General features: G+C 43.2%; 1 protein-coding gene across 2 annotated transcripts in view; it reads left to right on the top strand.

Moving 5' to 3' along the window:
• Nucleotides 1-12,469: 12,469 nt before the first annotated feature.
• The window catches only part of ARGAH1 (arginase), a 48,759-nt gene continuing 40,852 nt past the window's right edge, over nucleotides 12,470-20,376 (top strand). Inside the window, exons 1-4 of one of the 2 annotated variants that reach the window (XM_086488531.1) lie at nucleotides 12,470-12,731; nucleotides 12,936-13,094; nucleotides 13,591-13,750; nucleotides 13,903-14,036. In XM_086488531.1, the coding sequence (XP_086344657.1) occupies nucleotides 12,954-13,094; nucleotides 13,591-13,750; nucleotides 13,903-14,036 (435 nt within the window). In that variant the 5' untranslated portion in view covers nucleotides 12,470-12,731; nucleotides 12,936-12,953. Of the gene's footprint in view, nucleotides 12,732-12,919; nucleotides 13,095-13,590; nucleotides 13,751-13,902; nucleotides 14,037-20,376 lie in introns of both variants that reach the window. The other variant, XM_086488532.1, reaches the window with a different exon arrangement.

Here is a 20,376-nt window from a genome sequence, read left to right as displayed (position 1 = left end):
ATGTGCAAGTAGGCCTTGCCATGCTCACCTTGCCTCTCCCTTGCCTATGGTTCACCTCCATAGACCCTCCTACCCTTTTTTCATGCAACTTGCAAATAGTGCCTCTTTTTCCCTCTTTTGGGAATTTTTTTCACAATCCCTCATCCCTCCTCAAGATCTCCACCTTGCTTTTGTACCGATATGGGAAAGAGGGTTAGGGGATAAGAGTCTTCACCCATCCATTACTTATAGCCCTTGCTATTAAGCCCCCTTACTAGTGGCCACTATGCCATATCACCTAATTGTCCCCTACCTAGGACCCTTTTTCTCATGTCATCGGTATAGGTGTTTAGAAAGAGTCCCTCACTGCCCATGTTGGATACTCCCTGTAATAAACGGATCGCAGAGACAACTTGGACCAAAATATTATATAGAGAGAATCCCTCACTACACATTCACTAAAATTTCAATGCATAATAGCCTTATGCATGTTGGGCATAGCCTACAATCAATGCGTTCCAAGAGACCACATTAAGGGTAGGAATGTAAGACTCTAGGTAATTGCACGTGCCAGTCACCTCCCAACTATACTATATATATATGTCCTTGGTCCTCTAGCTCTTAGCTACATATAGATCCCCGTATTGCATGTGAGTTCTGGCCCTTCTAGCCCGTCTTACCTTAGGCTTGACATTACTCCCCCTTGGGGAAGCGTTTTTGTCCTCGAAAACAAAAGTGGTTGTATTGTCATAAGAACACTAATGTTTTTCACAATGGCATTCTTCATGATCCAGCTGTTTGTTTGATTGAAGCATGGTTCAGTAGGAGGTTCAATGAAATAAAAAATAACATCCTGATTTTCACATTGGTGTCCCTTTGCAACCGTCTTGTGTATCCGACCCATATCCAACACAGTGTGTAGACTTCATTTAGAACTCACTTCAGTATGCTAAATGAGTTATCACAACTACGATGTACCCAAAAGAGTACCTCTTTTTACTTTCCATGAAAGTAACTAGCTGATGTAACTCATAAGCAAAGTATAAGTCTTGACTTGTTATCAATTTTCATCAGTAAACAATCCCACATAACTAATGTTCAAAGTTGAGAACTTGACTTACATATGAAGAGACTAAACCTAGTCGCAAACATGCTTTAATTTATGGTAAGCAAACTCCAACTAGAGCGATACATGCTTTCTAATTGGATTGCTAGGTGTTAACGTACTCGCTTCGCATTCCCTTTACCCTGATTGGTAAACAGGGATCACAATGCCTTACAAAATGGTTGAGTAATCAACATGTTACAAATAACCATCTTGGTTAACGTGAAAGATCCACAAGTACCCAAACCGAGCCATGACCTCTATTGGTGATTGTTAGATCTATGTGCTGAACGTGCATGGCACTCCAAATCAGCCTTTTTCAAACACTAAGAACCATGACACCTAGTGTGCATGCATTTAGCAAAAACAAATCCGAACCTGCATATACTTGCCTATACTTAATGCGATTCTCATAGCACACATGAAAGAGGAGTGTGAATAGTTCTGAAAAGAAATTGAATACTTTCTACTACAATCATTTGCAAGCCTTACTGAAACGTTTGAACCATAATAGAATGTGAAACATAAGTCACTCCTAGCTACAGACAATGAAACATTTCCATTAACAACACATAGCCTTGCTATATGCATAAACAACCATCCGTTAATGTTGTTTAGCAGCACTTCTAACCATTAAAAAAAAATTGGACTCATTTTTTGGCCTTTTAGCTCTAGTGAGAGAATTCTCCTTAGCCAATAGGAAGAAGGCTAAGGTTACGTAGAAAATGCATTTTTTCTCATTTTTGAAAATGTCCATGAAAAACCATTTTGGTGAAATTGTTACCATCACTAGAAAAGTAAGGCACTTGATAGTGACATCTTGCACAAGTGTAGAACGCCTTTTTATGACCCGTTGTTGCTATCCTATAAAGTGAGGTACTTGTCCATGTGCATCTCGCACAAGCATCAATTACCTTTTTATGAGCTCCTCGCAATTCAAACAGATTATACTTGATAATGATTGATAGGTACTATTTAAGACTAAGAAGTGTTACCATATACTTGTGGTAGTGATGTGTGTGAACACACTAGGACCGCCGGGGCATTTTTTCCCTCTTTAGGAGGTTTTTCCCCCCGTGCATTGTATATACGCCCATCACTCTAGGGCTATCTATCTTTCCATTGCACACTAAGTAATACACTCTCAGTTGTGTGCCTTGAGCTTCCTTCGTCTTCTCCAAGCTGCGTGTGTCTCTCTGCAACCCTAATTCCAACAATTGGTATCAGAGCAGGTTGCGTCCTCCCCGGCTTAGTCGCCAACTGCTCCAGTACACGCCTACTCACTTTCTCCGATTTCAGTGAGCTTTGGCGAGCGTTCGCAGGTCGATTTGGGCTCATTTCGGTCTCCGTTTCCACTACAGGCAGTACTGCACAGGCTATTTCGTCATTTTGTGCAAAATTTCTGTCAGTGCTGTTTTCTGCATAATATGTGCCTTATAGTCTTCTACGGTTTGTGCTATATAGCACGTGTTGTTCCCACTCCGTTTCTCCTATTTTCGGGCAGTTTTCACATCACGTGCAACATTTACTATGGCTAACAACAACAATACAGATGTGTTCAAGATGTTTGCTGTTGAGGATAGGTTGGATGGGGACAACTATCCTATGTGGGCTTATATGATGCAACATGTTCTTGTGTCAAAGGGCGTCTAGAACATTGTGCAGGGCATTGATGTACGTCCTGGTTCTGAGGATGTTGCAGGTCTTGCTGCAAGGATTGCTGCTGTTAGAGTTGTTTTGCCTACGCCAGAACAAGCTCGTTGGGATGTAAAGGATGCGCAGGCTCATGCATTGATTGCGTTGTCTGTGAAGCGCACCATTGTTCCTCACATCCGTTCAACAAAATCTGCAAAACATGCTTGGGATATTCTAGCAGGTCTTTATGCAAGTCGCAATGAGGCTAAAATTGCTTTACTGCGTAAAGAGCTGGAGTCCAAGGTTATGCATGAGGAAGATGATACGGACACTTTCCTTGCTAGCGTCAAGGATATCAATGAGCAGCTTATTTCTGCAGGTGAAGTCATTTCATACAGCTCCCTTGTGCAGACTGTTCTTGATGCCTTACCAGATTCTTACCAGACTTTTGCTAGTACTTGGAGACTTATGACCCAAGGAAATCCAGAAGTTGTCAAGTTTGATGCATTGTGCACATTGCTGTTGCAAGAGTCACTTTCCAGAAAAAACAAGACTAGACAGCGTGCAGTTGAACGGGCTTTTATTGCTTCTCAAAGATAGGGTGGTAACAGCAATGCAGCCACTTCTTATGGTTCTGCTCTGCGAGTGGCAAAACTTCTCTTCCCAATGCTTCTACTGGCAGCACTTCGTCTGGCAATTCTGGTGATAAGGGCAAAAAGAAGATGCGTTGCCATTATTGTAAAGCTAATGATCACTTGATCAAGCAATGTCCTAAGTTGAAGGCAAAAGAGGCTAAGAAGAAAGAGGGTGGTTCCAATGCAAATGCTGGTTCCACTACAAATGCAGCCATTGTTGAGGAGACTGTAATGTTGATGTTGATGCAGAATGGGCTTTTAGTGCAGAGTGCACTTACAATCCTGTTGTCCATGGTGCATGCTTGTCAGTTGCTGCAGATTCACATGTGCGGTATTTTGACAGTGGTGCTACAAAGCACATTACCTCACATCGTGAATTGTTTACCTCTCTCGAGTATGTCCCTCATGGGAATTCTGTCACTTGTGCCAACAATGCCTCTTATCCAGTTCAGGGAGTTGGAAAGATTGTGCTTACTGCTGCTAATGGCAGTTCTTTCACACTTGTTAATGCACTTTATGTACCTGGGATCAAGAAGAATCTCTTGTCTATATCCGCACTTGCAAGACTTGGACTTGTAGTCAAATTTGTGGATGACAGATATACAGTTCATGATCTCAGTTTTGGTGATGAAATTGTTGCATCTGGCCTTTTGTGCCGTGGGCTGTATAAGCTCACTTTGTATGACAAGTGTGGATTTTTTTTTGAAAATGTTGTTGCAGATTCAAGGGCTATTTCATATGCAAAACTTTGGCATGCACGTTTTGGTCATCTGAATTTTGCCAGTTTGCTGCGTTTGCAGAAATCTGATATGGTTGCTTCTTTGTCGCCTCTTGAAGCACCTATCAAACATGTTTGTGAAGGCTGTATTTTGGGTAAGATGCAACGTTCTAAGTTTCCAAAGGATGGTTCAGTTCGGGCCACATGCAGGTTGCAGCTTGTGCATAGTGATGTTTGTGGGCCCATGCAAACTCCGTCCTTGGGCAATTACCTGTACTTCGTGACTTTCATTGATGATTACTCCAGGCATGCATGGGTATTTCCGCTTAAAGCGAAGTCCGAAGTTTTTATGTGCTTCAAACAATTTCTGGCTATGGCTGAAAATGTCTCAAAATGTACTATGGGCACCCTCCGTTCTGATAAAGGGGGGGAGTATATTTCTCATGAATTTAATGCATTTATGGCTAGTCATGGATAAAACACCAATGTACAGTGCCTTATACACCTCAACAAAATGGTGTTGCTGAGAGGAAAAACAGGTCATTGACGGAAATGGCACGATGTATGGTCAAAAGTCAAGCTTTGCCGCATTCTTTTTGGCTTGAGGCCATCATGTGTGCCACTTATGTACTTAACATGTGTCCTACAAAAGCTTTGCAGTCTATTACTCCATATGAAGCATGGCATGATAGAAAGCCTTCTATTGAGCACATGCGTGTTTTTGGATGTTTGGCATATGCTTTGGTGCCACAAGTGCAGTGCAAAAAATTGGATGATAAGGCTGTCAAATGTATTTTTGTTGGTTATAGTGCTGAAAGCAAATGAATTCTGGTTTCTCGGGATGTAGTGTTTGTGGAAGATTCTGTTCAGCCCTTGCTGTCATGTACTAGAGACAGTAATGTAAGCTCACATGACACTTTGTTGCCTCTTTTCAGTGGTGGAAATACGAATGTAAGTTCCAATGAGGCAAATGTACAGCCTATGGAGGTTTCTGAAAATGTTCTAGATCAGCCTATTACTGATGAAGATGTACATGATGTACTTGATGAGGAAAGGGCTGAAAATGAGCAGGCTAGAGGTATGCCAAAATGGTTGGTGCACACTTTGCGTGACAGTAAATTGGATGCACCTTTGTCTAGTCGTACTCGTTTAGGCTCTCGCCATGCATCTTATGCATCAGATTGTTATGCTTTGGCTGTGTCTAGCTTACATGATGTTGAGGAGCCTCTGTCTTCTGATGAAGCACAGAATTCAGAAAATTGGATGGCTGCCACGCAATCAGAATATGATGCACTTATAGAAAATGACACGTGGACTTTATGTGATTTGCCTCCTAGCAAAAAGGCCATTGGTACGAAGTGGGTTTACAAGTTGAAACGCAAGCCAGATGGTGAGATCGACCGCCATAAGGCTCGACTTGTTGCAAAGGGTTATGCAAAACAAAAAGGCATAGATTATGAAGAGACCTTTGCTCCCACTTGTCGTATGACTACTGTGCGTTTTCTATGTGTATTGGCAGCTCATTTTGGTTGGGATGTACATCAATCAGACATTGTTACTGCTTTCTTGAATGGTGACATATTTGAGGAAGTTTATGTAACACAGCCTCGCGGTTTGTCATGAAAGGACAAGAGGACAAAGTGTGCAAATGTAAGAAGGCTTTGTATGGGTTGAAGCAATCTCCTCGTGCTTGGTATGAGAAAGCTAACACTCATTTGGTCGAACAAGGCTTTCGTAACAGTCCAACAGAAAGCACATTGTATGTAAAGCGTGAGGGTGATGTACTTCTCATTGTGGTTCTTTATGTTGATGATTTGTTGATCACTGGACCGAATGAGAGACATATTGTTGAATTTAAGGCTGATTTGAATGCTACTTTCAAGATGAAAGATTTGGGGCTGTTGCATCATTACTTGGGTATACAGTTTAAGCAGTGTGATGGTGGTATTGCCTTGTGTCAGAAAAGTTACATAGAGACATTGCTATGTAAATTTGGACTTGAGGATTGCAAACCTATTGCCACTCCCATTGAAACAGGTTTGAAGTTGCGTCTACATGATGCTGGCGATCCTGCTGATGTCACTCTTTACCAAACTGTTGTTGGCTGCCTCATTTATGTATGCAACACGAGGCCATATATTCAGTTTGCAGTCTCACAGGTCAGCAGATTCATGCATAGCCCAGGGTCTAAGCATTGGCAGGCTGTCAAGAGGATTTTCCGCTACCTTAGTGGCACTTTACATCTTGGCTTGTTTTATCCCAAGAGGGGATCATTGCCGCCAGACTTACATGCTTTTTCGGACTCAGATTGGGCTGGTTGTTTTGACACGCGAGTGTCCACAAGTGGTTTTTGTTTCATACTTGGCAGTTCATGTATATCATGGTTGAGCAAGAAGCAACCTACTGTGGCCACTTCGAGTTGTGAGGCTGAGTACATGGCAGTCTTCACAGCTACGGTTGAGTGTGTATGGCTCAGACGTCTTATGGCTGATTTGGGTGTTGGACAGGACACTGCCAACACTATCTACACTGACAGTCATAGCGCATTGGCAGTTGCGAGGAACCCAGTTTTTCATGCTCGCACAAAGCACATTGAGGTGCATTACCACTATGTCAGGGAGAGGCTCTCAGCAGGAGAGATCAGCTTGGCTTATGTGCCAACACAGGACAACCTTGCAGATCTTTTCACAAAGGCATTGTCTCGTGAGAAGCTTGAAGCTTTCGACAAAGCTTTGGGCTTACTCCCCTTTGTGGCCTGATCATGTCCTCAGGGCATGGCACTTCCCTTTACTCATGTGCCAGCTCTAGTTCACCGCATCACTCCAGGGGGGATTTGTTACCATATACTTGTGGTAGTGATGTGTGTGAACACACTAGGACCGTCGGGGCATTTTTTCTCTCTTTAGGAGGTTTTTTCCCCCGTGCATTGTATATACGCCCATCACTCTAGGGGTATCTATCTTTCCATTGCACACTAAGTAATACACTCTCAATTGTGTGCCTTGAGCTTCCTTCGTCTTCTTCAAGCTGTGTGTGTCTCTCTGCAACCCTAATTCTAACAAGAAGAAGTCAGAACCAAGCAAAGAGAGGCCCCTGAGAGATCTCTAAGGCCTCTATTTGCTTGGTTATGGCTTCATGAGGCCCGAGGCTTAAAAATGCTATATCTTGAGCTAGAGACACCATATTTCAGTGTTTTAAAGTGATATCCTAAGGTTTTTGGACGTTTCGGATGCATCCATGGCATTCTTTTCGTATTTTGAAAACATCTCTTATGTATTTTCTTTCATTGCACATCGCATCACTCATTAAGATTCACGAACATGGATTTTTGTGCACACTTAAGTTGGACTCTCAAAAAGCATTTTGTACGAGCATACATTTAAGTGATCGAGCAAACTTTTACATACATACTATGAGAAATAGAATTCCAAAAAACTCCTTTTGTATTTTCCAAGATTAACTCTCTGTGCTGAGTTGACATTTCTTACAGGGCCCAAAATTGAGTCCAAATTTCTCTTAATGCTTAACAAGTCGTTCTAAGTACTTGACAATTCTTGGCCACTGAAATTGTTTCCGATACGACGTGTTGAAAAATGGTCTATGAAACGGATTTGACTAGCACCCGGGGACTTTGTTGCAATACACAATTGAAATAGATGTCAGTCCTAGATACTCATATTCTCCACATATCGCTTATGTCTCAACTAAGGATGTCTAAAAACCTTCAAGTATGAGATGTACTTGTGCGTGGAGGTTACTGCAAACGCTTTGCGACGTGAGTGAGAGGGACCCTCATTAACCTTGCTCCACAGTAGCTAAACCAAACTCCTTGAGTTTCTAGACCATCTTGTATCCCATGTGACAACATGTGCCAAAGAAGACTTTACATGAAGGTTTATAATTGCATAATGTAGAAACATATTTGGGACGTTGCAGCCCAAAATTCTTTGCTCTTACATGACCTTGTCATGTCCTTGAAGAGCAAAATGGATAAAAGCATTCATCCAACTTGAAAAAGTCAAGCAAATCATACTCAAAAGGGAATAAAACCAAGGTATATGCATACTTGGAGGTTAAACATAACGCTCACTTACCCATAGTCACATGCACTTTTCAAACCTAAAAGATAGAACTGGAAAGATGCCTTACCATAAACCAACCTTAAATAGGTAATATATTGGTGACCTGTTGAACACTAAATGAAATATTAGAAAAAACAAGCGTTAGAAACTGGTAACCTTGGGTGTTGCCTTTGCAATCCAAACCTCTTGGTTAGCTTCTTCAATGTCAAACCGCTTGGTTAGACTTTGCATGAAAACTGCTCAACCTTGGTAGATTGTGAACGTCTTTCCTTGAAAGTACAACTATGCTGAGCTCAAATCATGACTCTCAACGCCTATGGAGTGATTGTGTATTAGCTGGGTCATACCCTGAAAATACCACCCCTAGAGACATAATCAATGTTGCAACTAAGCAATAGATCTTTTGTAGTTGGAATCTTATTCACATCTAATTCATGAGAGAATGTTCTTCTTCCATGAATAGAGGAGAAAGATGTGAAATACTCCCGAAGAAAATAGTCATACTAGATTTTCTCAGGTGTCTCTATAAGAGATTACTTGCATGGAGGCTCTCTTAATCTATTTATGTCGTGCTATGAATTAGTTGCTTAATAGCTATTCCATGCCTACTTGCTACCCCTAAAATTTGTCAAAATTGGATTAGTTGCACCTTATGCGTACTGCCAATGATATCAAGTGCTCACAATTGTATACATATACAACGATCGAAAGCCAATATACCAATCTCAAATCTTCTTGGACATAGTAGTTGATGTTATTATGGAAGTGCAAACAGTGATGGAGTGGACATACTGCCATCTTATTTGCACGCCATGCATGCATCTTAGAAAAATAGATTGATAAGCCCTTGGCTTCAATGATAGTCTCAACCTTGTGAGCTACTGCTATACATGCCTTGCACGATTACACGCACACGGATAATCGAAGTGCATCATTGCCAAATGCAAACTGTGAGCTTATATCCACTTAGAGCAGAATATGCGTACCATTATCCTTGATATGAAGTCAATGAATAATACCGTGATACAAGATAGAAGACTTGCTTCGCATGAAGACTGGAGAAGCACTTTGCTTTGCTCAGCAGAGAAATCTTTTGCAAATGAAAGATTAAATTATAGAAAAAATAAATATAACTTGAAATGTACTAACATTGTTGCCTCTCTGAGAGCGGTTGTCTTCTCTTGAAGTTGGCTTGTAGCCGTATATGCTGAGAAATTTAGAGCTATTAGATATACGCAACATGCCATCGTGGCTTGGGTCATATAGCGACCTTCAATAGAAAATCAGATAGACATTGTTCCAAGTTTCTCGAAGTCCGTATGCTAATGCCATATTCCAAACCTTGGATACTTCTATGCAAGATGCCCTGAAGTGAAGCCTTGCTTCACATAAGTTCATAAAAAAGATAAGATAGAACAGAACCTGAGTACTCATAGCTAATAGGTGCTCCTGTTGACACACATATGTCAAAGCAAAAGAGAATCGACCTTGTCAAAATTTCATACAGAATCGGCCTTTCCGGATCATGCATCTTATTGAGAATCATCAGATTGCATAAACAAAGCGTACCGGCCCAATATTGTATGCATGCACTTCTTCCCAAGTAACTTTGAAAACTCATTGGATCATGCTTGCCAACAATGGGTGGATCATATCCTTGTCAACAATGGGTGCATCAATAGCAAACAACTTGCCTAGGAGCCATTTCGTTGCAAACTTGCCTAGGAGCCATGCCTTGAAATTATGATTAATGGTCAGCCTTGCCGAATACCTTTGTCTTACAAGTCACAGGCCTTGCATGTACTTGCTTGATTGTGGCGTTTAACCTTGTCTGTGCTCTTTGCTGACAATGTTTTTTTAATCGTAAATTTGCTGTTTATAGTAACTTTCACAAGCCCTACTTGCACAAGTATGTAAAATCTTGCTTGGTATCACACATACACAGTGCATACCATAGCCACTCATCATATTCTTTGATAACATGTCAAACAAAATGAAAGCTATTGCGTACCTTTTGAAGTACGTGCATTGACTGGCCTTGTCGTACTGGCTTGGTTCAATTTTGGGCATGCCTTGCATGCCGACCACTATGAAACCAAGAAGGCCTCAACTTTTTGAAACTTTCCTCAATACATACTTTTTGTTGAATGTCCTTTGCGTGTCGCAACTTCATAAACGAAAAACAACTAGTTGGCCATGCCGAATATCTTTGCCTTACATGCAACAGGCCTTGCCTATGTGGGTATGCCATAGACCTTGTGTGAACTTGATGAGCATGGTGTTATTTGAATTTTTGCCGAAATGCCTTGCATAGATTTTGCCATTAGCTTGCATGACCTTCACAATTCTCGCCATTGCTTTAGTCGATTCATTAAAATAACATTCACACCCTGCATAATCACCTCATGCGAGTTCTCATGATCTTCTATGGAGGATCAAGGTATAAGAGTCCATGAACCGAAGTCAATTTTCAAGGTGATCGTTGGGGTCTCTGCTGCGGATTTCTGCACGGCTCTCTCACATGGGGTTTGCCTCTTAGCAGGGAGGGTACCCAAAGTTGGTGTCCCTTTTTAATATTTATTCACCTAATATGAAAAGCTAAGAGCAGTGATGGTGGGCAACTCAAACACATCACAGGAGAGGAAAAAGGACTTGCATTCCCTTGTGGGGGCATACATAGCTTCCAATGCAGTGTCGAGTTGCATTCTTGATGGCGAGGCACCCCTATTTAGCAGCACCCGTGGAATGTTGGCGCAGCTTCACCCTCGGCTTTCATGTGTGCAAGGGGCGTTTCCTACAACCCTCACCAATCGGCTCCATCGCCATGAAAGATGCCGATCTCACGCCCTTCTCCACTGCCATGCAAGTTGCCAATCTCACTCCTCTCCCAAGGTTCCTTGTTGGGCCTCAAGATCTTCCTCATAGCCATGCATAACCATGCAATCTTGGGAAAAAAATAACCAAGACCCTCCACGCCCTACAAGAAAGTGAGAGAGAAGAAGAAGAAGGAGAGAGAGAGAGAGAGAGAGAGAGAGAGAGAGAGAGAGAGAGAGAGAGAGAGAGAGAGAGAGAGAGAGAGAGAAGAACAACGCCACCATCTCTGTCTACATTCCCCCTTCTCCATATCTCCCATTTGCTCTGAGCTCTGATACCAATGTAAGACTCTGGGTAACTGTACATGCCAATAACCTCCCAATTGTACTATATAGGCCCTTGGCCCTCTGGCTCTTAGCTACATTTAGACCCCCGTACTGCATGTGAGTTCTGGCCCTTGGCCCTGGTCCATCTTACCTTAGGCCTGGCAAGGAAGCTCATCACAAATGGTTTGTGCATATGTTCGCTCGTGTCAACGTCTTGCATAATGTCACATACCTTCATGATGCAAGCACATGTGATCACATTTAGAGAGAGATGAAAATGGTTTTTTTCCTACCCCAAAGGGGTGAGGCCTTAGCAATGCCTCCCCTTTTGTCTAATGAAAAAGGGAAGGTTATTTTTTATTTTAATCCCAAAATTGAGAAAATTGTTCGATTGGTGGATTGTCACTGATATGATGACTAAAGTGCCGTTCAGATTGCCTGGAATTTGCATAACCTCCGTGCATTGGCATAACGCAATTGGTTGAAAAAATCTACTTCAATTTTTGAACCCACCACAGCTACGAGCAACCTTCCCTCCTCGAACGAGAGGCATGTCCATGCCCTTTTCAACGCCAATTGCAAGCAAGCTTTGAACCTTTGTCCCCACCGTTGTGGAGCCAATGGATTTAACCATGCAGGATCCAGCACCTTGTTGCTCCTTCAACTGCAAGTTTTACTTTTGTTAATGGGCTACCATGTGTGAATCAGCCGCGTCTCTTAAAGGGTGACAAACACGCGCCTTGACGAAAGGGGCAAGTGTGGGGGATGTGGACCCTGAGTTCGACTTTAAAAAAAAAAAACTCAAGGCATCAATGCTTGTGCTCCCCAGTCTGACATGTCACATGGGTTCATAGGAGACAATCTCTCTCTCTCTCTCACACACACACACACACACACACACACATACCTTGCACATATTATATGTATGTATTTGAGATTCGTAGAGGCTTAAGAGAAAATTGTGAGCTTCAAAATGAAGCTTAAACCCTCAATCAAAGGCGTCAGATGAAGGTTGAAATGGCCCAACATTAGGCTTACCAAAGTACAATTTATATTAAATCAATTTGCAGTTTTGTCATTGCCATCCATACAATATATGGCCCAACATTAGGCTTACCAAAGTACAATTTATATAAAAGCAATGTCATTGCCATCCATACAATATATCGTCAGGTGCCGTAAGAAAGCACTGCACCGGGCCACCGGCCGCCTTGAGCACCGGACAGCGCGCAGTGATAGAGGGAGAGAGAGACGGGTCACGGGTGCAGGAGAAGGAGAGAGAGAGCGCGCGCGCGCGCGCGCGAGAGAGAGAGAGAGAGAGAGAGAGAGAAGAGAGAGAGAGAGAGAGAGAGCTGCTTAGGAAGCTGCTGCGGTACCTGCCACCTTCCTCATTTGTGTGTGTCGAGAGAGATCGCTCGTACATCCCGACACAGTAAGGTACTACAAGTAACAACAGTTACACGAGCAAGGTGCTTAAAACCCCCCCCCCCCCCCCCCCCCCCCCCCCCCCCCCCCCCCCTCCCTCAAAAACCACACACACACACAGAGAGAGAGAGAGAGAGAGAGAGAGAGAGAGAGAGAGAGAGAGAGAGAGAGAGAGAGAGAGACTGACTGAGACTCTGTAGGACATTGTGTTGGCAGGCAGATATAAATTGACTCATGAGGATTGCTCAGTGTTTGAAATATCTGACGAGTTCTAGTGCAAGGAATGCTTCTACCATTAGTTCATCACTTCAAGAGATGCAAAATCGTGTTGTGGAGGCCTCTTTAACTTTGATACGTGAGCGAGCTCGCTTAAAGGTGATAATGGATAGTTTGAGTTCACTATAGTTGTTTCATTGCAAATCTTGATGTTTGAGAGTAGTATCTTGAAAATCGTTTCTTTCTTAATCTTTTTGTGTGTGTGCGTGCCTGTGTGTGTGTGCACGCGCGCGTGCGCGCATGCATATGCTTGTGCTTGTGTGCATGCTTCTCCAGTCATGTACTGCTTAAAAAGACTTATTGTTATGAAGGTTCAATGTGAAGGGTTTCCTGTTTGATGGTTTGTTCTTGGAAACCATCTATTTTGTTGCATCTGTTGTCACACTTCAAGTTGCTCTTGAATTTGTATTCATATGCACTCATGAACTTACAAATTCTTATGCACTGATGAACTTACAGCAGTTAATTGCTCGAGGATATTGTGTAAGAGTTTTTTCTTTTCCTTTTTTTTTGTGGTCAGGCTTTTTGTTTGTGCAAGTCATATTGTTTTTTCAAGCAGTATTCTCCATGTGCTTATGACAGCTGGTATTTGCAGGGTGAGTGTGTTGGAGCTGCGGGTGGTGCAAAAGCATCATCTTGTCTTCTCGGAGTGCCTTTGGGACACAACTCATCCTTTCTTCAAGGACCAGCTTTTGCTCCTCCAAGAATCAGAGAGGCTATTTGGTGTGGAAGCACCAATTCCACAACAGAAGCAGGTGATGTAACAGTGTTTTCTTTCCCCTTCTTGCCAAGCTCTTCATAATTTTTTTGGTACAGTCTTGAATTGGAATTTAGAGTGAAATGAAGTAAGTTTTCCTTTCCTTGGTCTTTCACAAGCTCTTAACAACCTGTTTCAAACTGCATGCAGGAAAGGAGCTGGCAGATCCACGCGTGTTGACAGATGTTGGAGATGTTCCAATTCAAGAAATGCGGGATTGTGGAATTAGGGATGAGCTTCTGATGACGACGATCAGCGACTCTGTCAAGCTTGTGATGAATGAGGTAAGCCTATGAGTTTTAGTCTGAATTTTACTATTCAAGCATGAAATCATCCCTTCTTGCTATGCAAGGGTGAGCCTCATGGCAAGACGTTGGCTGTTTTGTTCATTGGAAAGTTGCAGTTCTAAACCTAAGACTGCAAGGGTCCACCATAGGGACGGAGTTGACTTCGACGAGGACTTGGACGATGTAGAGGAGGACGAAGACAAGATTTTGGGACGGCGGAAGAGAAGACACAAACACAGAGGGACGCTATGATTTACCGAGAATGACGAAGACAAGGACGTCGACGTCAATGACGATTTTTGAACGGCAACGAAGCTACAACTAGTGGCCAATTATGTATGACTACGATTTTTGAACGGCAACGAAGCTACAACTAGTGGCCAATTATGTATGACTACTTGAAGCCTACATGGGCTTGTTAGAGTTAGTCACCTCTCCGACTGGTCCTTGTGGAGCTGCTAGTGGCCCAATATTTCCAAGGGCTCATCGTAGGGAGTGTGGGCTGTTTTGTGGTTGTGCCCAAGTAGTTTTCTCATTATCTGCCTTTTGTTGCTCGCCTTGTACTGCTGGCAGTGTCATATAATTTGCCTGTTGGTGGTCCTAGGTTGGGATTATTTTTCCTAGACACGCCGTACAACTGCTTTCCACCTATTGGCTTGTTTTGTATAGGGAGGGGATGCTTGTTGCTAAATTGACTAGTTTCTTATTTTTTGACATATAGGGAGGGGGTGCCTATTGCTAAATTGACTAGTTTCTAATTTTTTGAGTAAATTTCTATTCAATGAAATTAGGATATCTAAATGTGTGCACTTGAACTATTAAGTTGGGAACTGTAGATCTACAAGAACTGATAAAAGCCTTTAGAAATGGGCATCTTTGATGTGTCATGTGATGGGTGATATCAAGCATCGCAAAAAAAGGAGTTGTTCCATAAGTTCAGTGGGAGAGACTAAGTAGCGGGTATTCTCGATGCATCAGAAGATGGGTAACGGGAGCATCGGATAGGGAATATTCCATTGTTATGAGGACGAAATTCGAACTGGGTAAGATTTACTTGTAAAGATGCAAGCACATGAGAAAAGATGGGTTCTGAGAAGCTTTGAATAAAAGTAGGATGTTTTTGAGTGCTTTCCGGGAAAGTAGATGCTTTTTCGTGAGGGAGTCTATGTCTGCATTGCATCTTCGCATGAGGTTGCATCCAAGGACGCCTATTGAGTGATGTGTAAGCATTAGTTTTCAGCTCATAAGTTTTAAACTGAGTGGGCACACAATTTTTAAAAGGTGTCTGTCATACTGTGCCCACTTATTAAAATAAAGCATAAAAAAAGAAGGCTACCGTTGTTTGGCTAAAAACATCAGAACAACAGCGATCTCTCTCTCCTCTCCCTAGAAGCTGCCGCCAGCCCTCTCTCTGCTCGCTATTTTTTCCACCCTCCCCCCACCTGCTATTGTCGGGAGGAAAAGCACCAGCCCCCCTGCTATTCTTGCCAGCCTTTGGAGCCTATAAAAGCAGCAAGGGTGCCTAACTCTTAGAGGAGTTGTCAGGGCTAAGGAAGAGGAGACTCTACTGCGACGAATCTACAAGTGTTTGTGAGCAATTTGCGTATGGAGGTTGTTTTCCGTGCTGGGAGCAGCAAGTGATGGCTGTTCATGAGATCTACAATTCTATGCTACTGTGTTTGTGTTTTGTAGGTGCTCCATGTTAGTTCCTTGCTGGATCCATCTTGCACACATGACATGATGTAAGCCAAACTCACACTTAGACATGCATAGTGAGCGGACATCAGGCTCACCTCCCAGCCATAGAGCCAATGCGGGTTCACCCTCGAGCCCGGGAGCTTGTAGCCAAGCGGGCTAGCCTCTGCCACGAGTCGGTGTCCCATACCACCAAGCCCACACCAGTACACCGGTACGGGTGTGGGGACACAATTGCCATGGGCTAAGAGTCCAAGTGCATACAGGATTCACAAATGAGACTTAAGTCCTATTTACAGGACTTCATAACCAAAGGGCCAGGTTCACACGGGGCGGACATGTAGCAAGCGCCCATCATGATGTCTAGGGACGTAACCCTTCCCCCCTTATTTTTAATCGTTGTCTTCAACAATATTTTCGGTTATAAAATCGAGGATATTCTTATAAAACCGGGAAAACGAATTCTTAACAATCTAACTGACTCCCAAGTAGCTTAGGACAATGCTTCCACTTGATCAAATATTCGGGGTACGAAGTCTTGCGAGACTTGCGGACCCTTTTATCCAGAATCGATTCGGGCTAAAATGGACGTAATGGGTGGCGTCTTTTAAGTTCGGGACTTCCTCGGGGGAAATCATTAAGTCACCTTGCCCCAACCATTCTTTTAGACGGCTCACGTGGAACACAGGATGAATAGCAATGCCTTGAAGCAGATCCAACTTGTAAGAAACCCCACTCATCTTCTTTGTGATTTGAAATGGACTACACTAGCGAGAAGATAATTTCGAGCGTTGACCGGTACGAATCGTTTCGAATTCTTTGGTACCCTAAGTGTCACGTGACACATCCAACCCTATGGGTCCGTGGACAAGCTACAGCATGATCAGGGTTCAGTCAGTCCAGTCAGTCTAGATTAGAAGTGATCTGGCACTTTTGTGAGTCTGTTCACAGACCGTGCATGTCCAGACACTTAGTGTAGATGCATATCCTCTGGTTGCACACAGCATGATCATAAGCATTCCCATCAGAATCCATCAGAATCCTTCAGGGGAATTTTCCAGTGCATTTAGCCTATTTTACCTATTTTTGACATTTTTCACTTATTTTTTTTAAGTGAGTTTTGTTGGAAAGTAGGTAGGGCAAATTGAGTAAGTTTGTATATAAGCAAACCTAGGCTAGCACTAATTGGCAGAAGAGGCAACAGGAGCCAAGCTCAGCAGGCAACTTCTCAAGCAAGACCTTGGCGGTTCTCCCCTCCAAGCAAGTCCCAGTCCTTGGCGTTTTTGCATGAGGATATCATCGCCACACACCCCCAGACCTAGCGTTTCCAGATTGCAGCCTTGGCGTTTTTCATAAGGCTAGCGTTTTCAGCAGATGGAACCTCAACATGCAGCGTTTTTCAGCCATAAAGAACCTGCAAATTCAGCCCTAAAAGAGTAGCAGATTCAGCCCAAAAGGACCATCAGTTTCAGCCCTTAAGACCCTGTCACAAAGTGATGACGTGGCTACCGACAGCAAAAACCCTAATTTCTGCCAAAATCCTAAAAATCCTGCAAACCCTAATTTCTGCCCAAAACCCTAATTTTTGCCAAAACCCTAATTTTACAAAAACCCTAATTTCTGGAAACCATAACCCTAATTGCTGGCTGAAAACCCTAACAGGCTGGAAACCCTAAATTTTGGCAGGGAAATGCCACGTGGCAGCAGGTACAGATTTCCGGAGATTGCGGGCACATGATGACGTGGCACTGTATGGTTATTTCCGCTTCTTGTGGCGTGAAATACGGCAGCCATGAATGCTTTTTCTCCTACGCAATTTGAGCTAGAGAGAATTGCATTGCTTTATTTAAAAAAAAAGCCCTATAGAAGGTTTGAGAGAGAGAAGTTTTTAGCTTTTGATTTAGAAGCTTTTGGGGCTCTGCTTTTGGGCATCCCTTGTAACTTTAAATGAGTGGTTTGGGCATTCACTTCTCAGAGCATTTGGACGTAGAGTCTGAGAGTGAATCTCGACCCACTCTCTTGTACTTTGAACTGATTAATACAAAAAGAAATACCGAAAGGGGCGCCAGTCTTTGGGGCCAATATCTCTAGGCACGGAACTCCACCGGGCCAGTGCAAATCTATTGTGATATGTGAATTGTTTTGAAGTGGTTATTTGGTGTTGTCGCGATTGATTCTTGACTTGGAGTGTCCAAGTCAGTTACAGTGGTATCAGAGCATGGCCGATTTCTCTTCTATGGGAAATCCGATCCCCAATTTTTTTCCGCGGCACCTATGGCTTCACGCAAGGATCAGTCGACTCCCTCTGTATCTGGAGATGCGGGCAGGGATCACAACAAAGATTCAGACAGAGTATTGCCCGCCTCGGCCTACTCAGGCGGAGCAAAGAGAGATGAAGCGCGTCAATTGATCGGCGATGCAACAAAGATGATGCTCAGTTTTGCGAAGGATCTGAAATTGGCAAAATATATGAGCGAGACTTCTTTTCAGGAAGTGCATGCACAGTGGCAGAAAACCACTACACCACCATTGAAACCTGCTCTCAAGAAACCTTCTGATCACAAACAGTATTCAGATAAGGAATTACAAGAGGTGGTTGATGCACGGATTGCTCAGCTTTTTGACGCGCAAAAGAAAGCCAAAAAGCACGGCAAAAAGCAGAAGAAAAGCACTGACTTCCCGGGATACTTGGGTCGTCATTCGACTTTTGACAAGGCAAAGAAATAGAAGAAGCGTGTTCGATTTGAAGGAGTACCCAGTTCTTCTTCTCCTTCTTCTTCTGACAGTTCCTCTAGCTCTTTAGATTCGAGCGAAGAAGACAGAAAAGGTAAAAAGCGAAGCAAGAAACAAAGCTTTGGAAAGGGCAAGAAAAAGGCAAAAAAGGCTAAATCTCGCCCACAGTTCTACTTGTCTACAGACAGCTCAGATTCTGATGATGGAAACTTTTACGCGAACAAGAAGAATTTTTACAAAGCAAACCAGTATGACTTTCTCGAAGATAAAAGCAAGAAAGTCCGAGAGTTTAAGGAAGGTGGCCACTCGATCAAGTTTGATACTTTTTCAGGATAGTCGGATGCTTCGAAGGCTTTGTCTTTTATACAGTAGTTTGACATTGCTTTCGCGGGAGGACGCTATTCAGAGCACTCCAAGATTCGAAGAGCTACCTCTTACCTTAAGGGGAATGCTTGTACTTGGTGGTCTACGCTTCTTTTAAACAAGACTGCGCCAGTGAAATGGCTGAAATTTAAAAAGCTTTTTATTTCTTCTTGGTTGACGCAAGAATATGAACGAGATATACTAGCTACTTGGAACCATCTTCGGATGACCAAGAAAGATACAATCAATGCTTACTGTGAAAGATTCTGGAGCTCTTTTCTACCCGCCTCTTCATTCAAGAAGATCTCGTTCAAAGAATAGATTGAGCGGCTCACCTTGGGTCTACCTACAGAGATCCGAGATCATTGCTTGGAGCAGAAGTCAGCTTCTATTCAGGAGTTGATGAGTCATGCGAAGCGGGGCTTTGCCATTCACTCTGGCAGTCTGACCTACCCCACAGATGAGAACATGACACAATGAGCCGAACAGACTTCTGGGAATCAAAGTAGAAAGAAAAAGAGCAACCTAGAGAAAAAGGATGCACGACCCAAGCTTACTCCTCAGGAGTGAGCTTGATTTATCAAGGAGGGGAAGTGCTTTGGATGCAGGGAACATGGACACATCTCCGCGAAGTGCCCTAAAACGGCACAAAAAGGACAAAATGATAAAGACGACGACAGGCGTGAGAGTTCGAGAGCAGCTAAGGAATGTGGCAAGAAAGGCAGATAGAAAAGCAGAACGGGTACCACATGGCGCGGGACGTGCACTGAATCAAATGACTGAAAGTACAAACTTTGCCGCTTTTGGGGCAAAGTGAAGGATCAGGAAGCTCTTTTGAAGGAGCCAAGGCCAACTTCTTTTCACTTGGAATCGGCGGCTCAATTTGGAATTACGCCCGATAGATTGATGCCACAGGCGGAGGTAGTTCATTGGCAAACTTCGTTTGCAATGACAGGGGTGTTCAGGGCACGCGAGTGACGTTCTACTCAGGATCCCTTGGTACCACAAGAACTACACCGTGGTTGACTACATGGCCAAGAAAGCGACTTCGATAAATGAAGGGCTCAGAGATTGTACTTCATGAACTTCAGTTTCTTTACTCATTCTTCTGGGAGAGAACTGAACGATGGATAAAGGTTGAATATGTTTTGACCTGATCAAAAGAACGCCAAGATTTTTCTCCACACTCATGCCGATTGATTTTTAGAGGGCCTGAAGATCAGACCATTGACCTGATACGTGGAAGCACGTCACCGAACCGGCCACCTTACCGTGTGAGCTGAGTACAGACTGAAAAGATTATGAACCAAGTGAAAGACCTCTTGGAAAAGGGTCTTGTCCAGCCTAGTACTTCACCGTATTGCTCTCCACTGTTGTTGGATTTGAAGAAAGACGGATCTTGGAGAATGTGCATCAATTATAGAGCTCTCAACAAAATCACCATCAAGAACAGATTTCCGATTCCTAGGATTGATGATATACTCGACAGGTTACAGGGATCCTCGTGCTTTAGCAGGATTGATCTGAAGAGTGGATATCATCAGAT

The sequence above is a fragment of the Adiantum capillus-veneris genome, chromosome 18 (genome assembly GCF_014529385.1).
Source record: "Adiantum capillus-veneris isolate H3 chromosome 18, ASM1452938v2, whole genome shotgun sequence".
NCBI classification, from domain to species: domain Eukaryota; kingdom Viridiplantae; phylum Streptophyta; class Polypodiopsida; order Polypodiales; family Pteridaceae; genus Adiantum; species Adiantum capillus-veneris.
This window is presented reverse-complemented; position numbering and strand designations above follow the sequence as displayed.